At 43.8% G+C, this 14,819-nt stretch overlaps 1 protein-coding gene across 1 annotated transcript in view; it reads right to left on the bottom strand.

Annotated features, from left to right (window-relative positions):
* The window catches only part of RBBP7 (RB binding protein 7, chromatin remodeling factor), a 19,478-nt gene extending 10,332 nt beyond the window's left edge, over positions 1-9,146 (bottom strand). Inside the window, exons 1-4 of the mRNA XM_081809289.1 lie at positions 8,827-9,146; positions 7,843-7,987; positions 2,229-2,374; positions 488-570 (exon numbers count right to left, since the gene is read on the bottom strand). Of these exons, the coding sequence (XP_081665415.1) occupies positions 488-570; positions 2,229-2,374; positions 7,843-7,987; positions 8,827-8,842 (390 nt within the window). The 5' untranslated portion in view covers positions 8,843-9,146. The remainder of the gene's footprint in view (positions 1-487; positions 571-2,228; positions 2,375-7,842; positions 7,988-8,826) is intronic.
* Positions 9,147-14,819: the final 5,673 nt, after the last annotated feature.

Raw genomic sequence — 14,819 nt, 5'->3', positions numbered from 1 at the left:
AAAAAAAAAAAAAAAAAAATGGATTTCCAGGTAAGATTTACTTTCAACACAGGGCCTTGTTTTCTCAAATTCAAAAGTATAAAAATAAAAACCACTATTTTGGGGCGCCTGGGTGGCTCAGTCGTTAAGCGTCCGCCTTCAGCTCAGGTCATGGTCCCAGGGTCCTGGGATCAAGCCCCACATTGGGCTCCCTGCTCAGCAAGAAGCCTGCTTCTCCCTCTCCCACTCCCCCTGCTTGTGTTCCCTCTCTCACTGTGTCTCTCTGTCAAATAAATAAAATCTTTAAAAAAAAAATTTTAAAAACCCCACCATTTTAATAATAGTATGTATTAAAAAAATACCGTAACTGAAAATAAAAAGAGATGTTAACCGTGGATTATTTCAGTCACTTGTTGGAATGTAATACACTGAACAAGTGACTTCAGTAACTTAATACATCCATAAATTATGCACAAATTCTTAAGCCAAACGTCCAATAAATATATACTTTAGGATTAAAAGCCACTAAAAATTTCTGATTACAATATTTACAGAAATAATGCATAAGGTCGTAGGGAAATGGACTGTGAACTGTGGCAGTGACAAACAGAGTAAATCATTTTGGAAAATAGTTTTATACTATTTTAAGCTGACAATGAATACACCATACGACTCAGCAATTCCATTCCACTAGATAAATTTTCCATGTGTACAAGCAGACATGGCAAGGATGTTCACTGAAGCACTGTTTATAAGAGCAAAATACCAAACAGATGCAATCCAACTGCCCCCCTGGTAGAAGAATGAATAAAGTAAGGTTTAATCACAATGGAACACTACACGGCAGTTAAAAAGAGATAGACATCTACATGGTATACGCATATACACAAAACAGTACCCAAAGAAAAAAGCTGGGGAAAAAACCCCTTTATATATATTTACTATTGTATGATTAATAAAAATACAAACAGTTAAAAAATGGCACACTAATTTCAGGACAATGATTAATTCTTCAAAGGGAGGCAAGTTAGGAAAGGGGTATGGGGTGGCAGGACTTTAGCTATAAAATAATGTTTTATTTTCAATAAGAAAAAAATTAAAGTAAATTCCTTAAAATGTTAAGATTAAACCTTTTAGGGCCGTGCAGACAGCACTAACCCAACAGGTCTGGTTGCTTAGCCCTCACAGCTCTGCGGGACACTGGGACCATGAATGACCCTTGGCCAAGTCCTAGGAACATGGACCTCAGAATGTTCTTAATGTCACTGATGGATTGATGATTTTGTGGTGTACACCTGGAGCAATGGACCATGCTGTACCAGTTTGTCAGGGTTGCTTTGCACAAATACCAAGACTGTCGACATGCACCTGGTTTCATTACTGGGGTCCTAAGTTTCAGTTGTCTTAACTGGCTGCCAGCAGGATGTGCCTGTGAAAACAACCCCCCACAAAAGCCTCAGATCCTGACACTCAGATGGGTTTCCCTGGGCAGAAGAGAGATTCAGCACATGTCCCTGTTGTTTGCTGCCAGAGAGAAAGCACATCGTGTGCAGCCCTGGAAGAGACTTGTGCCAGACCTCCCTAGACTCCCTGATGTCTATCTTTTCCTTGCTGCTTTTGTTCTGTATTCTTTACTGTAACAAACTTTGGCCATGAGTATAATTTGCTATGAGTCTTGTGAGTCCTTCTAGCACAATGACCAACCTTGGGTGATGGTGGAAAGACCAAATCAGGGGAATGTATGTTTGACAGGAGAAAAAAGGAAGTCAATAGCTTCCATTAAAAAGCCGCTATTAACTGGTACATATGCCTCCTGACTTTTTCCTATGCAAACCCAACACATATTATTACTTTTTACCAAAATGGGTATTATAATCATACAAAGGAGTTACTCAATTTATCTTGGACACCTTTCCATACTAGGGCATACAGATTTGCCTCATTGTGAGTCTGTGTAAAATTTCAGATTTATCGCATTCTTAGGAATTGCTGCACAGTAATTCATACCACAATGTGTTTAACCAATTTCCTATGAACTAACATCTGGGTTGCTAGGTTGATCTTAATTTTTCAATCCTGCAAATAATGCTGTGAAATCCTTGTGCACATGTGTGCAAGTAGTTCTATGAGATAAACTCCTGAAAGTTAAACTGCTAGGCCAAAAGATATTAATAGAAAACTGTAATAACATATTAGGAAAGAAGGCACACTCCCTTAAACATCAATACTGGAATATATGGTATACCTACCACCCTTCTCACTGTCACAGTGGGAAGCATCAAACTGTGCATCATCGTTCGGAATATGGACTCGAGCAACCACAAGATGATTCTGCTCATCAGATGTGTGAGTCCCCAGCACCAGCCAATGAAGGGCATAATCCTTTCCTTCCGGTCTGTTTAGGAAAGAAAGTAAGTCACACTAACCCTATAAGACATCAGCTGCTAACAAATTCAGTCCATCACCAATTATACTCATTATCATTGACTTCTCACCTGAAAAATACTTTCCATTTTAATAAACTAGACATTTCTAATTTTCCAGTAAGAGGCAACAAGACAGAATGGAAAGTTTAAGCATGGAGCCAGAAAACTGGGTTCAAATCCTGGCTCAAACTAAAATTAACTACATGCAATTCTTTAAATAACAACTTTTGGGGGCCCCAGTTTCTTCACCTAAAAAACAGGTTATGAGTGCAAAAGGCATGAAAACACTTTATTGATGTTCATGGTGCTTAAAGTTTATGAAATGGGGACTCTCAATTTTATGGGGGGAGGGTTATCTTTGTTACCTTGCTTTATGGAACTTATTTTGAGGCTAAAGAACCTACTGATGCTTCTTGGCATCCTGGTCAAAACAGTGATTTTTTACATCTGTATCTATTAATGATGTTTTCCCATTTGTATTATCTAGAATAGCAATTTTCACCTGTGCTCCATGGTCCACCTCAGTGAAGAGGGCCAAGACATAAGGCTCTGGGCCCCAACACCAGACAAGTTAGGCTATTTATCTGTTTCTAAAGTCCAATTGTACAAAGGATTCAATCGATTTTTTTTTTTTTTAAAAGATTCCATTTATTTGACAGAGAGAGACACAGTGAGAGAAGGAACACAAGCAGAGGGAGTGGGTAAGGGAGAAGCAGGCTTCCCGCCGAGCAGGGAGCCCGATGCGGGGCTCGATCCCAGGACCCCGGGATCATGCCCTGAGCCGAAGGCAGACGCTTAACGACTGAGCCACCCAGGCGCCCCAGGATTCAATCGATTTTAAAAAAGGCTTGAGTGTTGCTTCTACAAATGTTAATTTACTAATAACTAAAAAAAATTACAAGATGAAATTTTACCAAGATTTGGCTTAATGTAAAAAAGAACAATAAATACATACACAACTCCAAGAAGAGAATAATGCAGCCATGGCTAAGCAATAGCAACTTGTCTGAAAAAAGACCTGAGTCTTAGTCAATGTATGTTCAGGGGCCAAAAATAGGATATAGCTATCAAAACAGTTAACTCTATCTTAGATGAACTTATATGGGGAGGGGGGAGGCAATGCATGTGAGCACTCACCCACTTATTTTTCAATGAAAAAAACTTAGAAAATTAGGCTCTAAGCAATGTAGTTTAGGAGGACTGAGACAAAACAAAATCTTCGTAGCTCAAAATGAAAGGGAACTTAAAACACATCTCATTAAAACCATTTGAAGAGAAATAGGAATGCTTGAGAGAAGGGAAGCACTGCAGAGCAATATTAAGGCTAACATAAAAAGGAAGGAAGGGACTTTTTAGGGGGTTAAACAGAAAAAATAGGACCTTTCTAAGGAGCAGAGTCCCAACATGGACTGGAGAATCTAAAAAATTCCTCAATTCTAAAATTCAATTCATATATCCCTGACACAATAATCATATAAGGATTTTTTTTTTTTTACTGGAAATCCTTTCATCTCCATCATTAAAATACAAACTTATTTTCCCGAACCAATCAATATTACAATGTTTTCCTCCAATGCTGAATGCACCTAAGGCTGCAGAAGCACTAATGTTAAAAGACCTTGTCCAGGGCGCCTGGGTGGCTCAGTTGGTTAAGCGACTGCCTTCGGCTCAGGTCATGATCCTGGAGTCCCGGGATCGAGTCCCGCATCGGGCTCCCTGCTCGGCGGGGAGTCTGCTTCTCCCTCTGACCCTCACCCCTCTCATTCTCCCTCTCTCAAAAATAAATAAAATTTAGAAAAAAAAAAAAAAAAAGACCTTGCCCAGGGGCGCCTGGGTGGCTCAGTCGTTGGGCGGCTGCCTTCGGTTCGGGTCATGATCCCAGGGTCCTGGGATCGAGCCCCGCATCGGGCTCCCTGCTCAGCCGGAAGCCTGCTTCTCCCTCTCCCACTCCCCCTGCTTGTGTTCCCTCTCTCACTGTCTCTCTCTGTCAAATAAATAAATAAAATCTTTAAAAAAAAAAGACCTTGTCCATTTTCAGTGCCAGCATCCTTTGATCACTTGGACTTCACTGCTAAGAAATTCACCTAACAATCACAGATTATCACAAGGTTATTCTCAGTAGCACTGTCTTAGTGGCAAAAGACCGATAACAACCTAAATATCCATCAATAAAGAACTGATGACATAAATTATAATATATTCATAAATGGAATTCTATGGAGCCCTTAAAACAAAAGAGCATATCTAAGTATGCTGATAGGAAAAGTCTCCAATATAAACTACCAACTGTAAAGTCAAGTGAATAACTTGCTACCATAAAAAAAGATGGAGGGGAGGGCACCTGGGTGGCTCTGTTGGTTAAGCGTCTGACTCTTGGTTTCGGCTCAGGTCATGATCTCATGGGTCCTGGGATTGAGCCCCTTGTCGGCCCCTGCACTCAGCCAGGAGTCTGCTTAACTTTCTCTCTCTCCCTCGCCCTCTGCCCCTCCCCCTGCTCATGTGCACATGTGTCTCTCTCTTAAAAAAAAAAAAAAAAAAAGATGGAGGGTAGATATGTATATGTACTTATTTCTGGAAGGATGGGTAAAAAAAATGCCAAAAATGACCCTCTGCTCTGGGTAATAAAACCAGGAGAATAAGGGACATGGAAAGGGAACTTATATTTCACTCCATGCACTTTGTACCACCTGAATTTGAGTGATTACAAAGATTTTTAAGTAGAGAGTTAGTCTCAGTATGTTTAATAACAAATTATTTAATAAGAAATATGGAAAAATGAAATTACTTCTTAGAAACACCTAAATAAAAATTTTTACAAGGCAAATCCACTATGTGGACAATTACCTAACTCAGTTTAAGGACAAGAGTTCAGAAAGTGCAAGTAATTATTAGGAAGTATGTTGTATGTAGTATGTAGGTAGAAAGCAGGCCTTGCGGCGCCTAGCCTAGGTGGCTCAGTCGTTAAGCATCTGCCTTCGGCTCAGGTCATGATCCCAGGGTCCTGGGATAGAGTTCCGCACTGGGCTCCCCGCTCAGTGGGAAGCCTGCTTCTCCCTTTCCCACTCCTCCTGCTTGTGTTCCCTCTCTTGCTGTCTCTATCTCTGTCAAATAAATAAATATTAAAATAAAAAAGAAGGCAGGCCTTATGAGGTTGACTAGGATCTAGTTCCTCAAAGACTCAGGGAGTTAAGAGTAGCCAACATTTCCAGTGTTCCATATAGTAACAAAACACAATCACAGTCCCTTCATATTCCAAATAGAATCCTGCAAAAGCACCACAAAGCCATCCTCAACATCCAAGAATGCAGGCTGGCTGGCATTTTCTTGCATTCCCAGAGCAACTGCACATCCCACAACCAGATCCCACTTCTTTGTATGCAAAGAACACCACGGAATACATAATTTAAGGTATTTTCTGTTAAGTTCTTAAGTGTTAATATAAAAGCAGTATGGGGGGAGGCTGGCTGGCTCAGTAGGTGGAACTTGCGACTCTTGATCTCAGAGTTGTAAGTTTGAGCCCCACGTGGGGTGTACAGATTATTTAAAAACAAAAATCTTTATCTGGGCTAAGAACTTACAAATTTATCTTTAAAATTGTTACACAAATCATAGGTAACATTTTCAAAAGACATGAATAAGCAGTTTTCATTGGAATCCAAATACAGAAACAATTACACTCTAATAAATTATTTCTGAATACAAAGGGGTGGGAATATCAGCATCAGTCACCACTTACTGCATACTTACACCGTGCCAGCACTTTAACAGTGCATGATCTTATTTAATTCCCTCAAAAGTAGGCAGTCAGAACGGCCAGCACCTCCACTTACAGATCAGACAGCTTGGGGACAGAGACTAACCAACGTGCCCTAATTTAGCTACTAAGAAGCAGGGGGCAGGATTCAAACTCCAGTTTCTAACCTTAGAGTCCCACCCACCCCCGCTGTTTTCTACTGTTAAGGTAGGTCAAAAAGATCCAAAAGAATGTAAATTAAGCTGTTAAAGCTTTTAATTTACTTAAAGGAATGCACAGGGAGTCAAAAATACATGGTGTTCAAAATGAGAACCTGAATACCCTTAAGCATTTGATGCTCAAAATTGTTATGTCAGTGCTTAGAAGTCTCCATTATTTATTTATTTCTTGGCTACTCTTCCTACATCTGTATATCTACACTGTGATTTTTGGGAACCCCAATGGAAGCCCCTACCTGTATGGAAGACAATGTTTGCATATGGAGAATCTGGCCATTGAAGGAGTAACCTTATATAAAATTAACTTGCTCTTATTTTCATTACTTGTCTCAAAATCCCCTTCCTAGTTTTGTTAATCCTCATTAAATTATATGTTCACAATACCTAAATTTAATAGTTTTAAAGTACATGGCCAAGTTCCTATTAGAAAAAGCACAAGTGCATGAGAAAGGTAGTCTAATACAGGGCTTGCCTCAACTCTGGGATACTCAGTTTGGGCTCAAAATCACATTCCAGGGGCACCTGGGCGGCTCAGTTGGTTAAGCGACTGCCTTCAGCTCAGGTCATGATCCCAGGGTCCTGGGATCGAGCCCCGCATCGGGCTCCCTGCTCAGCCGGAAGCCTGCTTCTTCCTCTCCCACTCCCCCTGCTTGTGTTCCCTCTCACGCTGTCTCTCTCTCTCCTCCTGTCAATTAAATAAATAAAATATTTTTTTTTAAAAATCACATTCCACCACTTACAGGCTGTGTGATCTTGGGAATTTTACTTAACGTCTCCACCCCCGTTTCCACAACACAAGGATGATAAAAAGTAATCACAGTATAGTTCTGAGTATTAAACCAAACAAGGGGACACAAAACTGTTCACATGTGCCAGGCCCTATTTTAAGTGTTCAATAACACCAGCAATTATTACCAGGGAAATTTTAGAAATGGCTGAAAAGAACACTCTTAAGAAGACCAACAACAGCCTCAAAGTGTATTCCGCACTATTAGCCAGTAACATCTTTTCTTTGGTGAACTGTTGCTAAATTCTTTTCCCCTATGTCAATTTAAACCTATTCATATTGGGGTAGCTGATTACATGGATGTGCTCACTTCATAAAAATCCATCAAGCCATATGCTTATGATTTGTGCACTTTTCCGTACATACCCTATTTTTCAATAAAGTTTTAAAGAAATCCATTAGTCTGGGGCCCCCCAAAATGTCACTCTTTATTTAAGCCCAAGAAATGTCAAATATGTCAGATGCTTCCCACGAATATCATTAATCACACGTTATCCCCACACTTACGTATCAGAAACCATCCCATAAATCACTTGTTTTGAAAATATAAATCACCTGCCACCTCATCCAAAGGCTAAACTGATTACACGCTCATGTTGTGTGTGTGAAATGCCGAAACTAGAAAATTAAGGACAATAGTTAAATCTATGCAAAGTAAAAGTTGCCAGAAACCCTTACTTAGTCACTTCAGGAAGCCACTGAACCGTAAGACTCGGCCACTGAAGAGCATGGGTCATAACCAGGTCATACAGAAACGGTGTATTCTTCTTCCAGATTTTATATTCTTCATTGATGACACGCTCCTCCACAGTATCTTCAAACACTGAAATTTGGAGAAAGCCCATACAATTAAGTGGCTGAGAGAAATCGAAATCAGAATCTGTACACAGATACTGGAGGTCACCTCGAGATGGCCACACCTAATCCACTCAGCTTTACCTCTAATTTGGACACGAACTAACTGCTCTTCCAGGATGTGGAGAGAGTATTTATTAACACCAGGAAGCTTATTTTTTGCACTTAGAAATCAATAGCGCTTGCGTATACAGAATTGGGTAATTACACAGACAACGATTTTGTTTCGTCAGTTACAGCTGTTCGCACCTGTTCTAAGATGACGACCCATATGCACAGTGGCTCCACGACCCACCCGGAGAGACGAATCCACGTGTAGCAGAAACCCCTCGGCCCGCTCCCTCCATCCCCCACCAAAAGCGGCCTCCGCTCCCACGAAGCCCGCGTCAGCAGCCATAAACCGGCGTGTTCCAGAATCCCCCGGACAAGGGCCGCGACCCCGAAGCGGTCGACGCGCGCGCGTGGAAGGAGCAGCCGTGTCCGCTTTCCGGTGGCGGAGGCCGCCTCCGCCCGAGAGCCAAGGGCGCCGAAGGGAGCGCCGCCGCCGGAGGGGGGGAGGGGAATTGGGGGGGCGGAGGGGGAAGGGGGCCCAGCTCGCGGCCCCGCGCCCGGCTCCGGAAGTGCTCGGAGCCCTCCGCGCCGCGATCCCGTACCGAGTAGGCCCCTCCAGGCGCGCGCCTAGCCTCGCGCCCGGCCCCGCCCCCTGCTCCTCACGCCAATTCGCGCCTTTCGCCGGCGCGTGCCGCGGCCTCGCGCGCCCGCCGCCCCCCGCGGTCCCGGCGCGCGCCGCCCCGCAGGGCCTCTTACTCTCTTTACTCGCCATCTTGCGTCGGGTCGTTCGCCCCTCGCCGCCGCCTCGGACTCCCCTCGCTAGCCAACAGCCGCCCAACCGCAGGCGTTCCTGCCTCGCCCAGGCGCGTCACACTCTTCTAGCTCTCGAAGCGTGAGCTCCGTCTTACAGCCTGGGTGCTCCCCAAACGCTGCGTCCTTCTCTCCTGCCTCCTCCCCGCTCGCGGGTACCGAGGTCTGAGGCGCTCTTCTCTCTCTCTCCAAACTTGGAACGAGACTTTTCAACCCGCGCCTCCCAGCCCGCCCAGGCAGCTGAGCGCAGGCGCATCCGCCCTGGGAAAAGTGAGAGGCGGCGGAGAGGCGGGCCTGGGAGCCAACGGCTCGGTCGTTTCAACCAATGAGGTGCGGCAGGCAGGTTTCACGCGGCATTTGGAGGCGGGCTTCTGGGGGTGGGCGGGGCGTTCCGCGGCAGGAAGTTGGCGAGGCGCAGGCGCGAGGACTCGCCCAGCGCTCCCAGGGCCGGGCGCGGGGGCGGATGGGGGGCGCGCGGGGGTGGGGCGGATGGGGGCGCGGCGTGCGGGCTGCGCGGGGGCCACGAGCCCCGGGGCCGCGGGGCGTGGCTGCTTTCCGCGGTGGGGGGGGGGGGCAGGGAGACTGCCGCCGCTTAGCCAAGCAAAATCTCAGAGCGAGGGAGGAAAATGGTCTCTAGTCTCGAGAGATTACTGTGCCCTCAAAATCTCCCCGATAATCACGGGCATGCAATTCTCTGCACCCTGAAAGGTTTCCCTCCGGCCGACTGGCTTTTCCTGGGGCCCGGTCGAGCTGAGGTGGGGTTCGTTGGAGGCAAAGGGAACCTTTTACAGAGGCCGCGGGCGTTTTTGATTGCTGAAGCCTCTGGGCCTCCCCGTGAGGCTAAACCTGCGGCCTGTACTGGTACAGGCCACCGACAGCTCAAAACTGACTTGAATAACATTTTCGTTTGTTCGCACATTTGGGTCCTTAAAATGATTTGCGGCCTCTCGAACTGCAGAGAATTGTGTCCCTACCCCGGCGTTCTTGTCTCCGTCCCAGTCCTGGACCCTGCTGAGTCATTCCTGTCACCTGCAGGGGTCCCAGGGCGACCCCACTCCACGATGGCAAAGCTGGGGAGAGCTGCCCTAAGCTGACCCGGGATGGCTTACTTGAGCCCTGCTCTACCTTGGAACTTGCTAGCCCCTGAGTGCGTGGGGGTGAGGGGAAAGTGGGCTGCAAGGCCAGAAGGGCCAGAGGGTACCGGGTTGGGGGAGGTGGCCAAGATGCCTACGTGCAAAGGGAACCTCAGTGTACATCCAGACTCGGAGAGAGGCTCCCCCTGCAAAAGCACCCCAGAACATTTGCTGCCTTGATATTTTCCAAATGCTTCCACGAGAGTGACCATGGTGATCCTCAGACGAAATTGTTCAGTTGCCGCTGTGATGCTCACTTTTCTGATCAGGAAACAAACTCAGACGTTACTCTAGTCGGTGGCAGAACCAGTAATATTACCTTATATAGAAATTTACTGTCTGGTGTCTCTGCTTTCCAATAGGTTACAATTCATTATTATAACACTCTGCTTTCATGTCAGGCCCAGGAATCTTGTTAGGGACTAAAGCTGGGGCGGGGCGGGGCAGAGGGGAGCCTCGGCTGGAGAGGGACGAGGGTTGGAAGGTGTTTAAATAGCACAGCTCTCATATTCTAGAACACTGGTTGGCAAATGTTTTTCTGAAAGGGGCCAGAGAGTAAATATTTTAGGCGTTGGGAGCAACTACTCAGCCCTGCCACCTTACAGTGAGAAAGCAGCCCCAGACAATATGGATAAACCTGGCTGTATTCCAATAAAACTTTATAGACACTGAAATTTCATATAAATAATTTCACTGCCACATATAAATTCATATAAATTTGGAGGCAAATATAAATTTGATAAATTTATAAAATATAAATTATATAAATTTCATATAAATTTATAAATTTCACGTGCCACAAAATATTCTGATTTGTTTTTCAACTACTTTAAAATGGAAAAATCATTCTTAGCTCGTGGGTCATACAAAAACAGGTGGTGGGTTGTATTTGGCCAGAGGACTCTAGTTTGCCCACCTTGTTCTAGAATAATTGTCTTAACAGCTTTACTTCGGTGGGAATGTCCTCATGTGTACAGCAAGAGAAGGCTTGGCAGACAATTTCCAGTCTCCCTTTAATCTATTTTACTTATATTTGATGGGTAGGCATGATTTCCAAAACCTATTACATGTGTAAAGAGTTGAAAGAAGGGGGCTCCTGGGTGGCTCAGTCGTTAAGCGTCTGCCTTCAGCGCAGGTCATGATCCCAGGGTCCTGGGATCCAGCCCCGCATCAGGCTCCCTGCTCGGTCGGAAGCCTGCTTCTCCCTCTCCCACTCCCCCTGCTTGCATTCCCTCTCTCGCTGTGTCTTTCTCTGTCAAATAAATAAATAAAATCTTAAAAAAAAAAGTTGAAAGAAATCTTCACAGACATTATGGCTTTAAAATCTTTATACTGTCCACCTCACTGAGGGTCAGAGGCAGAACTATGAAGCAGATATTTTGGGAGTTTCTGAAAATATTCAGGCACTATTATATACTTAATCCAAAAGTATCATGTACAACATATTTTATTAGCTTTGGATTTTTTTTTTTTGTTAGGTAGAATCTGTCAATCCTTCTCTCTAGTTTTTTTGGTCTTTTTTTTTTCCCTCGGTCAGGTACTTTTTTTTCCTCAAAAAGGTAATATGTTTTCCTTCAAGTTGCTAAACTGTTCGATTTCGCTTTTGTTTTTCACCTCAACTTTTTAGCTCTCATCATGATCTTTTCTCCCACTTTCTCTGGGTTTTTGTTTCTCTTGCACTCAGCTAAGTCTGCTAAATGAGTGAGGCACCAACAGGTGCATGCATCAAGTATGGGCTCTCTTACCCCAGAGAAGCCCTGTTTAGGTACCTTTCTCTAAGACTGCTTACATCAAAGTTGCTATATTGTTAGCCACCACTTTCTCCATGCCTACTGTGTTTTACTTGTATTATAAACCAAAACGGGTTACACCAAACCGTGCTGACCTTTAATATGTATGACGCAGTCTGGTATTTTATTTCATTTAAAAAATATGCAGATTACCCTGTACATTGCATTTTTGTGATCACACTTAGTCACAACTTGAAGTTTGAAAAACACACTAGGATATTTTTGAAGCCTCTAGCCATCTTTTATAAAATAGGAACACACCAGGGCACCTATGTGGCTCAATCAGTTAAGTGTCTGACTTCAGCTCCAGTCATGATCTCCAGGTCCTGGGATCCAGCTCTCCCCCCACCCCCCTGCCCCGCTCAGTGGGGAGTCTGTTTATCCACTCTGTCCTCCCCACCCCCTGCTGCTCATGCTCACTGTTGCTATCTCTCTGTCTCTCAAATGAATAAATAAAATCTGTAAAAAAAATAGCAACAGGGGCACCTGGGTGGTTCAGTCGTTAAGCGTCTGCCTTCGGCTCAGGTCATGATCCCAGGGTCCTGGGATGGAACCCAGCATCAGGCTCCCTGCTCGGCGGGAAGCCTGCTTCTCCCTCTCCCACTCCCCCTGCTTGTGTTCCCTCTCTTGCTGTCTCTCTCTCTCTCAAATAAAATAAATAAAATCTTTAAAAAAAATAGCAACACATCCCCATCCTCCCCTCACACAGGTAATTGCATCCTATCCCCTTTACTCTTTTTTTCTCATAGTGCTTTTCACCACCTGACAAATGTTTGTTCATAGGTTATTCTCCCTACACTAAAATGTAAGTTGCAGGATCTTTGTTTTGTTATATCCCCAGTACCTGAACCAGTGCTTACCACATGAGGAAGCTCAAGCAGAGAATGGTGGTTTCTTGCCAAGGTCATATAGCTAGTGAGTGTTGGACTTGGAATCTGAATTCGATCAGTCTTATATTAACACAGCAAAACTGATCCTATGTGATAGAATGAACTGTTTACCAAAAGAAATGAGAGAGGGAGGGCGCCTGGGTGGCTCAGATGGTTAAGCGTCTGCCTTCGGCTCAGGTCATGATCTCAGGGTCCTGGGATCGAGTCCCGCATCGGGCTCCCTGCTCCTTGGGAGCCTGCTTCTCCCTCTGCCTTTCTCTCTCGCTCTGTCTCTCATGAATAAAAAAAAAAAAATCTTTAAAAAAATTTAAAAAAAGAAATGAGAGAGGGAAATAATACCCAGACATTCTGTGTTTGTAAGCGACCCTCACTAGTTTTTGGTGAAAATCTTAGCCATTCAAAAAGATTTTGGAGTACCTACTGTTTGCCATGCATTGTTCTGGGAACTGAAGATACCTGGAATGAACAAGACATATAGAGCTCCTACTCTATACATTCCGTTATTGTTTGTACATACATTCCTTCTGTTATACATTCCTTTATTGTTTTTTTATTGCAAAAGCAAAGCTCATTACAGAAAAATATGAAAATTACACAAGCAAAAAGGAGCATAAAGAATACCAATTTTGTTTCTGACCAAATTATTTTCATCCAAATTGTTAGGAGCGGAAGAAGGTACAGAAAACATTAATAACTATTGTCTTTTGGTTACTGGTATTATGAATGATGGTTATTTTATTATTCATACTTTGCTCTATTTAAAAAAATTCTCCTATGGACATTTTTTTTTTTAAAGATTTTATTTATTTATTTGAGAGAGAGAGAATGAGAGACAGAGAGCATGAGAGGGAGGAGGGTCAGAGGGAGAAGCAGACTCCCTGCCGAGCTGGGAGCTCCTATGGACAAACATTACTCTTATAAGCAGGGGAAAAAAAACCCCACACATTTTTGAAAAAAATATGAAGAATGGTAGAAGAGTAATGCATACAAATGAATTGTCTTAATGTGATAGAATTCTAAGTCATTTCTCTTAAAATATTGTTTAATACACTTGTGTTAAAGGGAGTCGAAGGAAATTATTGTGAAATAGAAAACACACTGTACTTGTTTGAACTTGTACTTTGTTTTCATTTACTATTGTGATATTTTATTAGGTAAAGTGAAGTCATTGTTTTATACTTATATATGTGTTAATATTTAACTTTTGTGGGTGTCCCTCTGGATTTCTGAAAGGCCAACTTACCCGGTTGTGCTGGCTGTTAATGTTAAGCAACATGATCTCTGCATTGGTGACAGTGAATAAAGGAAATGACCTAGACCAGAATCCCTCGGGCTTAGACTTAGAATCACTGGGGCGGAGTAAATAAATATTTGTCAAATGAAAAATATTGAATAGGAAACTCCTCCTGGTCTGTCCCAATCCATAAGTAGTGATAACAAGGCTTCACATGTGGAAACTTCTTTTAGAAAAATTGCTCTGAGCATTCCACCCCAAGATCATTGTTCTTTTATTCAAAGTTTTAAGTACACAATGCATTGTAATTTACAACGGAAGACTGCTTCTGAAGTTCAATATAGTGAAAATTTGTTGTTAATTGCTAGCTATCATCCATTCTTCCTTCTCCAGGAAACAGCATGCTAAATTTCTTTTGGTTGAGTTCCTCTTCCTTCTCCAAACTTCTTATAGGTTGGTAGGATTGTCCATCAAGATACCTCACCCTCGGGGCGCCTGGCTGGCTCAGTCAGTGGAGTGTGCAACTCTTGATCTCGGGGTTGTAGGTTCGAGCCCCACATTGGGTGTAGAGAGTACTTAAAAAATCTTTAAATGAGGAGCGCCTGGGTGGCTCAGTCATTGGGCGTCTGCCTTCGGCTCAGGTCATGATCCCAGGGTCCTGGGATCGAGCCCCGCATCGGGCTCCCTGCTCAGCTGAGACCCTGCTTCTCCCTCTCTCACTCCCCCTGCTTGTGTTCCCTCTCTCACTGTGTCTCTCTCTGTCAAATAAATAAATAAAATATTAAAAAAAAAAATCTTTAAATGAACAAACAAAAGATACCCCACCGGGGCGCCTGGGTGGCTCAGTCGTTAAGCTTCTGCCTTTGGCTCAGGTCATGATCCCAGGGTCCTG

Source organism: Leptonychotes weddellii, chromosome X (genome assembly GCF_054177405.1).
Source record: "Leptonychotes weddellii isolate Sample4059 chromosome X, ASM5417740v2, whole genome shotgun sequence".
NCBI lineage: Eukaryota > Metazoa > Chordata > Mammalia > Carnivora > Phocidae > Leptonychotes > Leptonychotes weddellii.
This window is presented reverse-complemented; position numbering and strand designations above follow the sequence as displayed.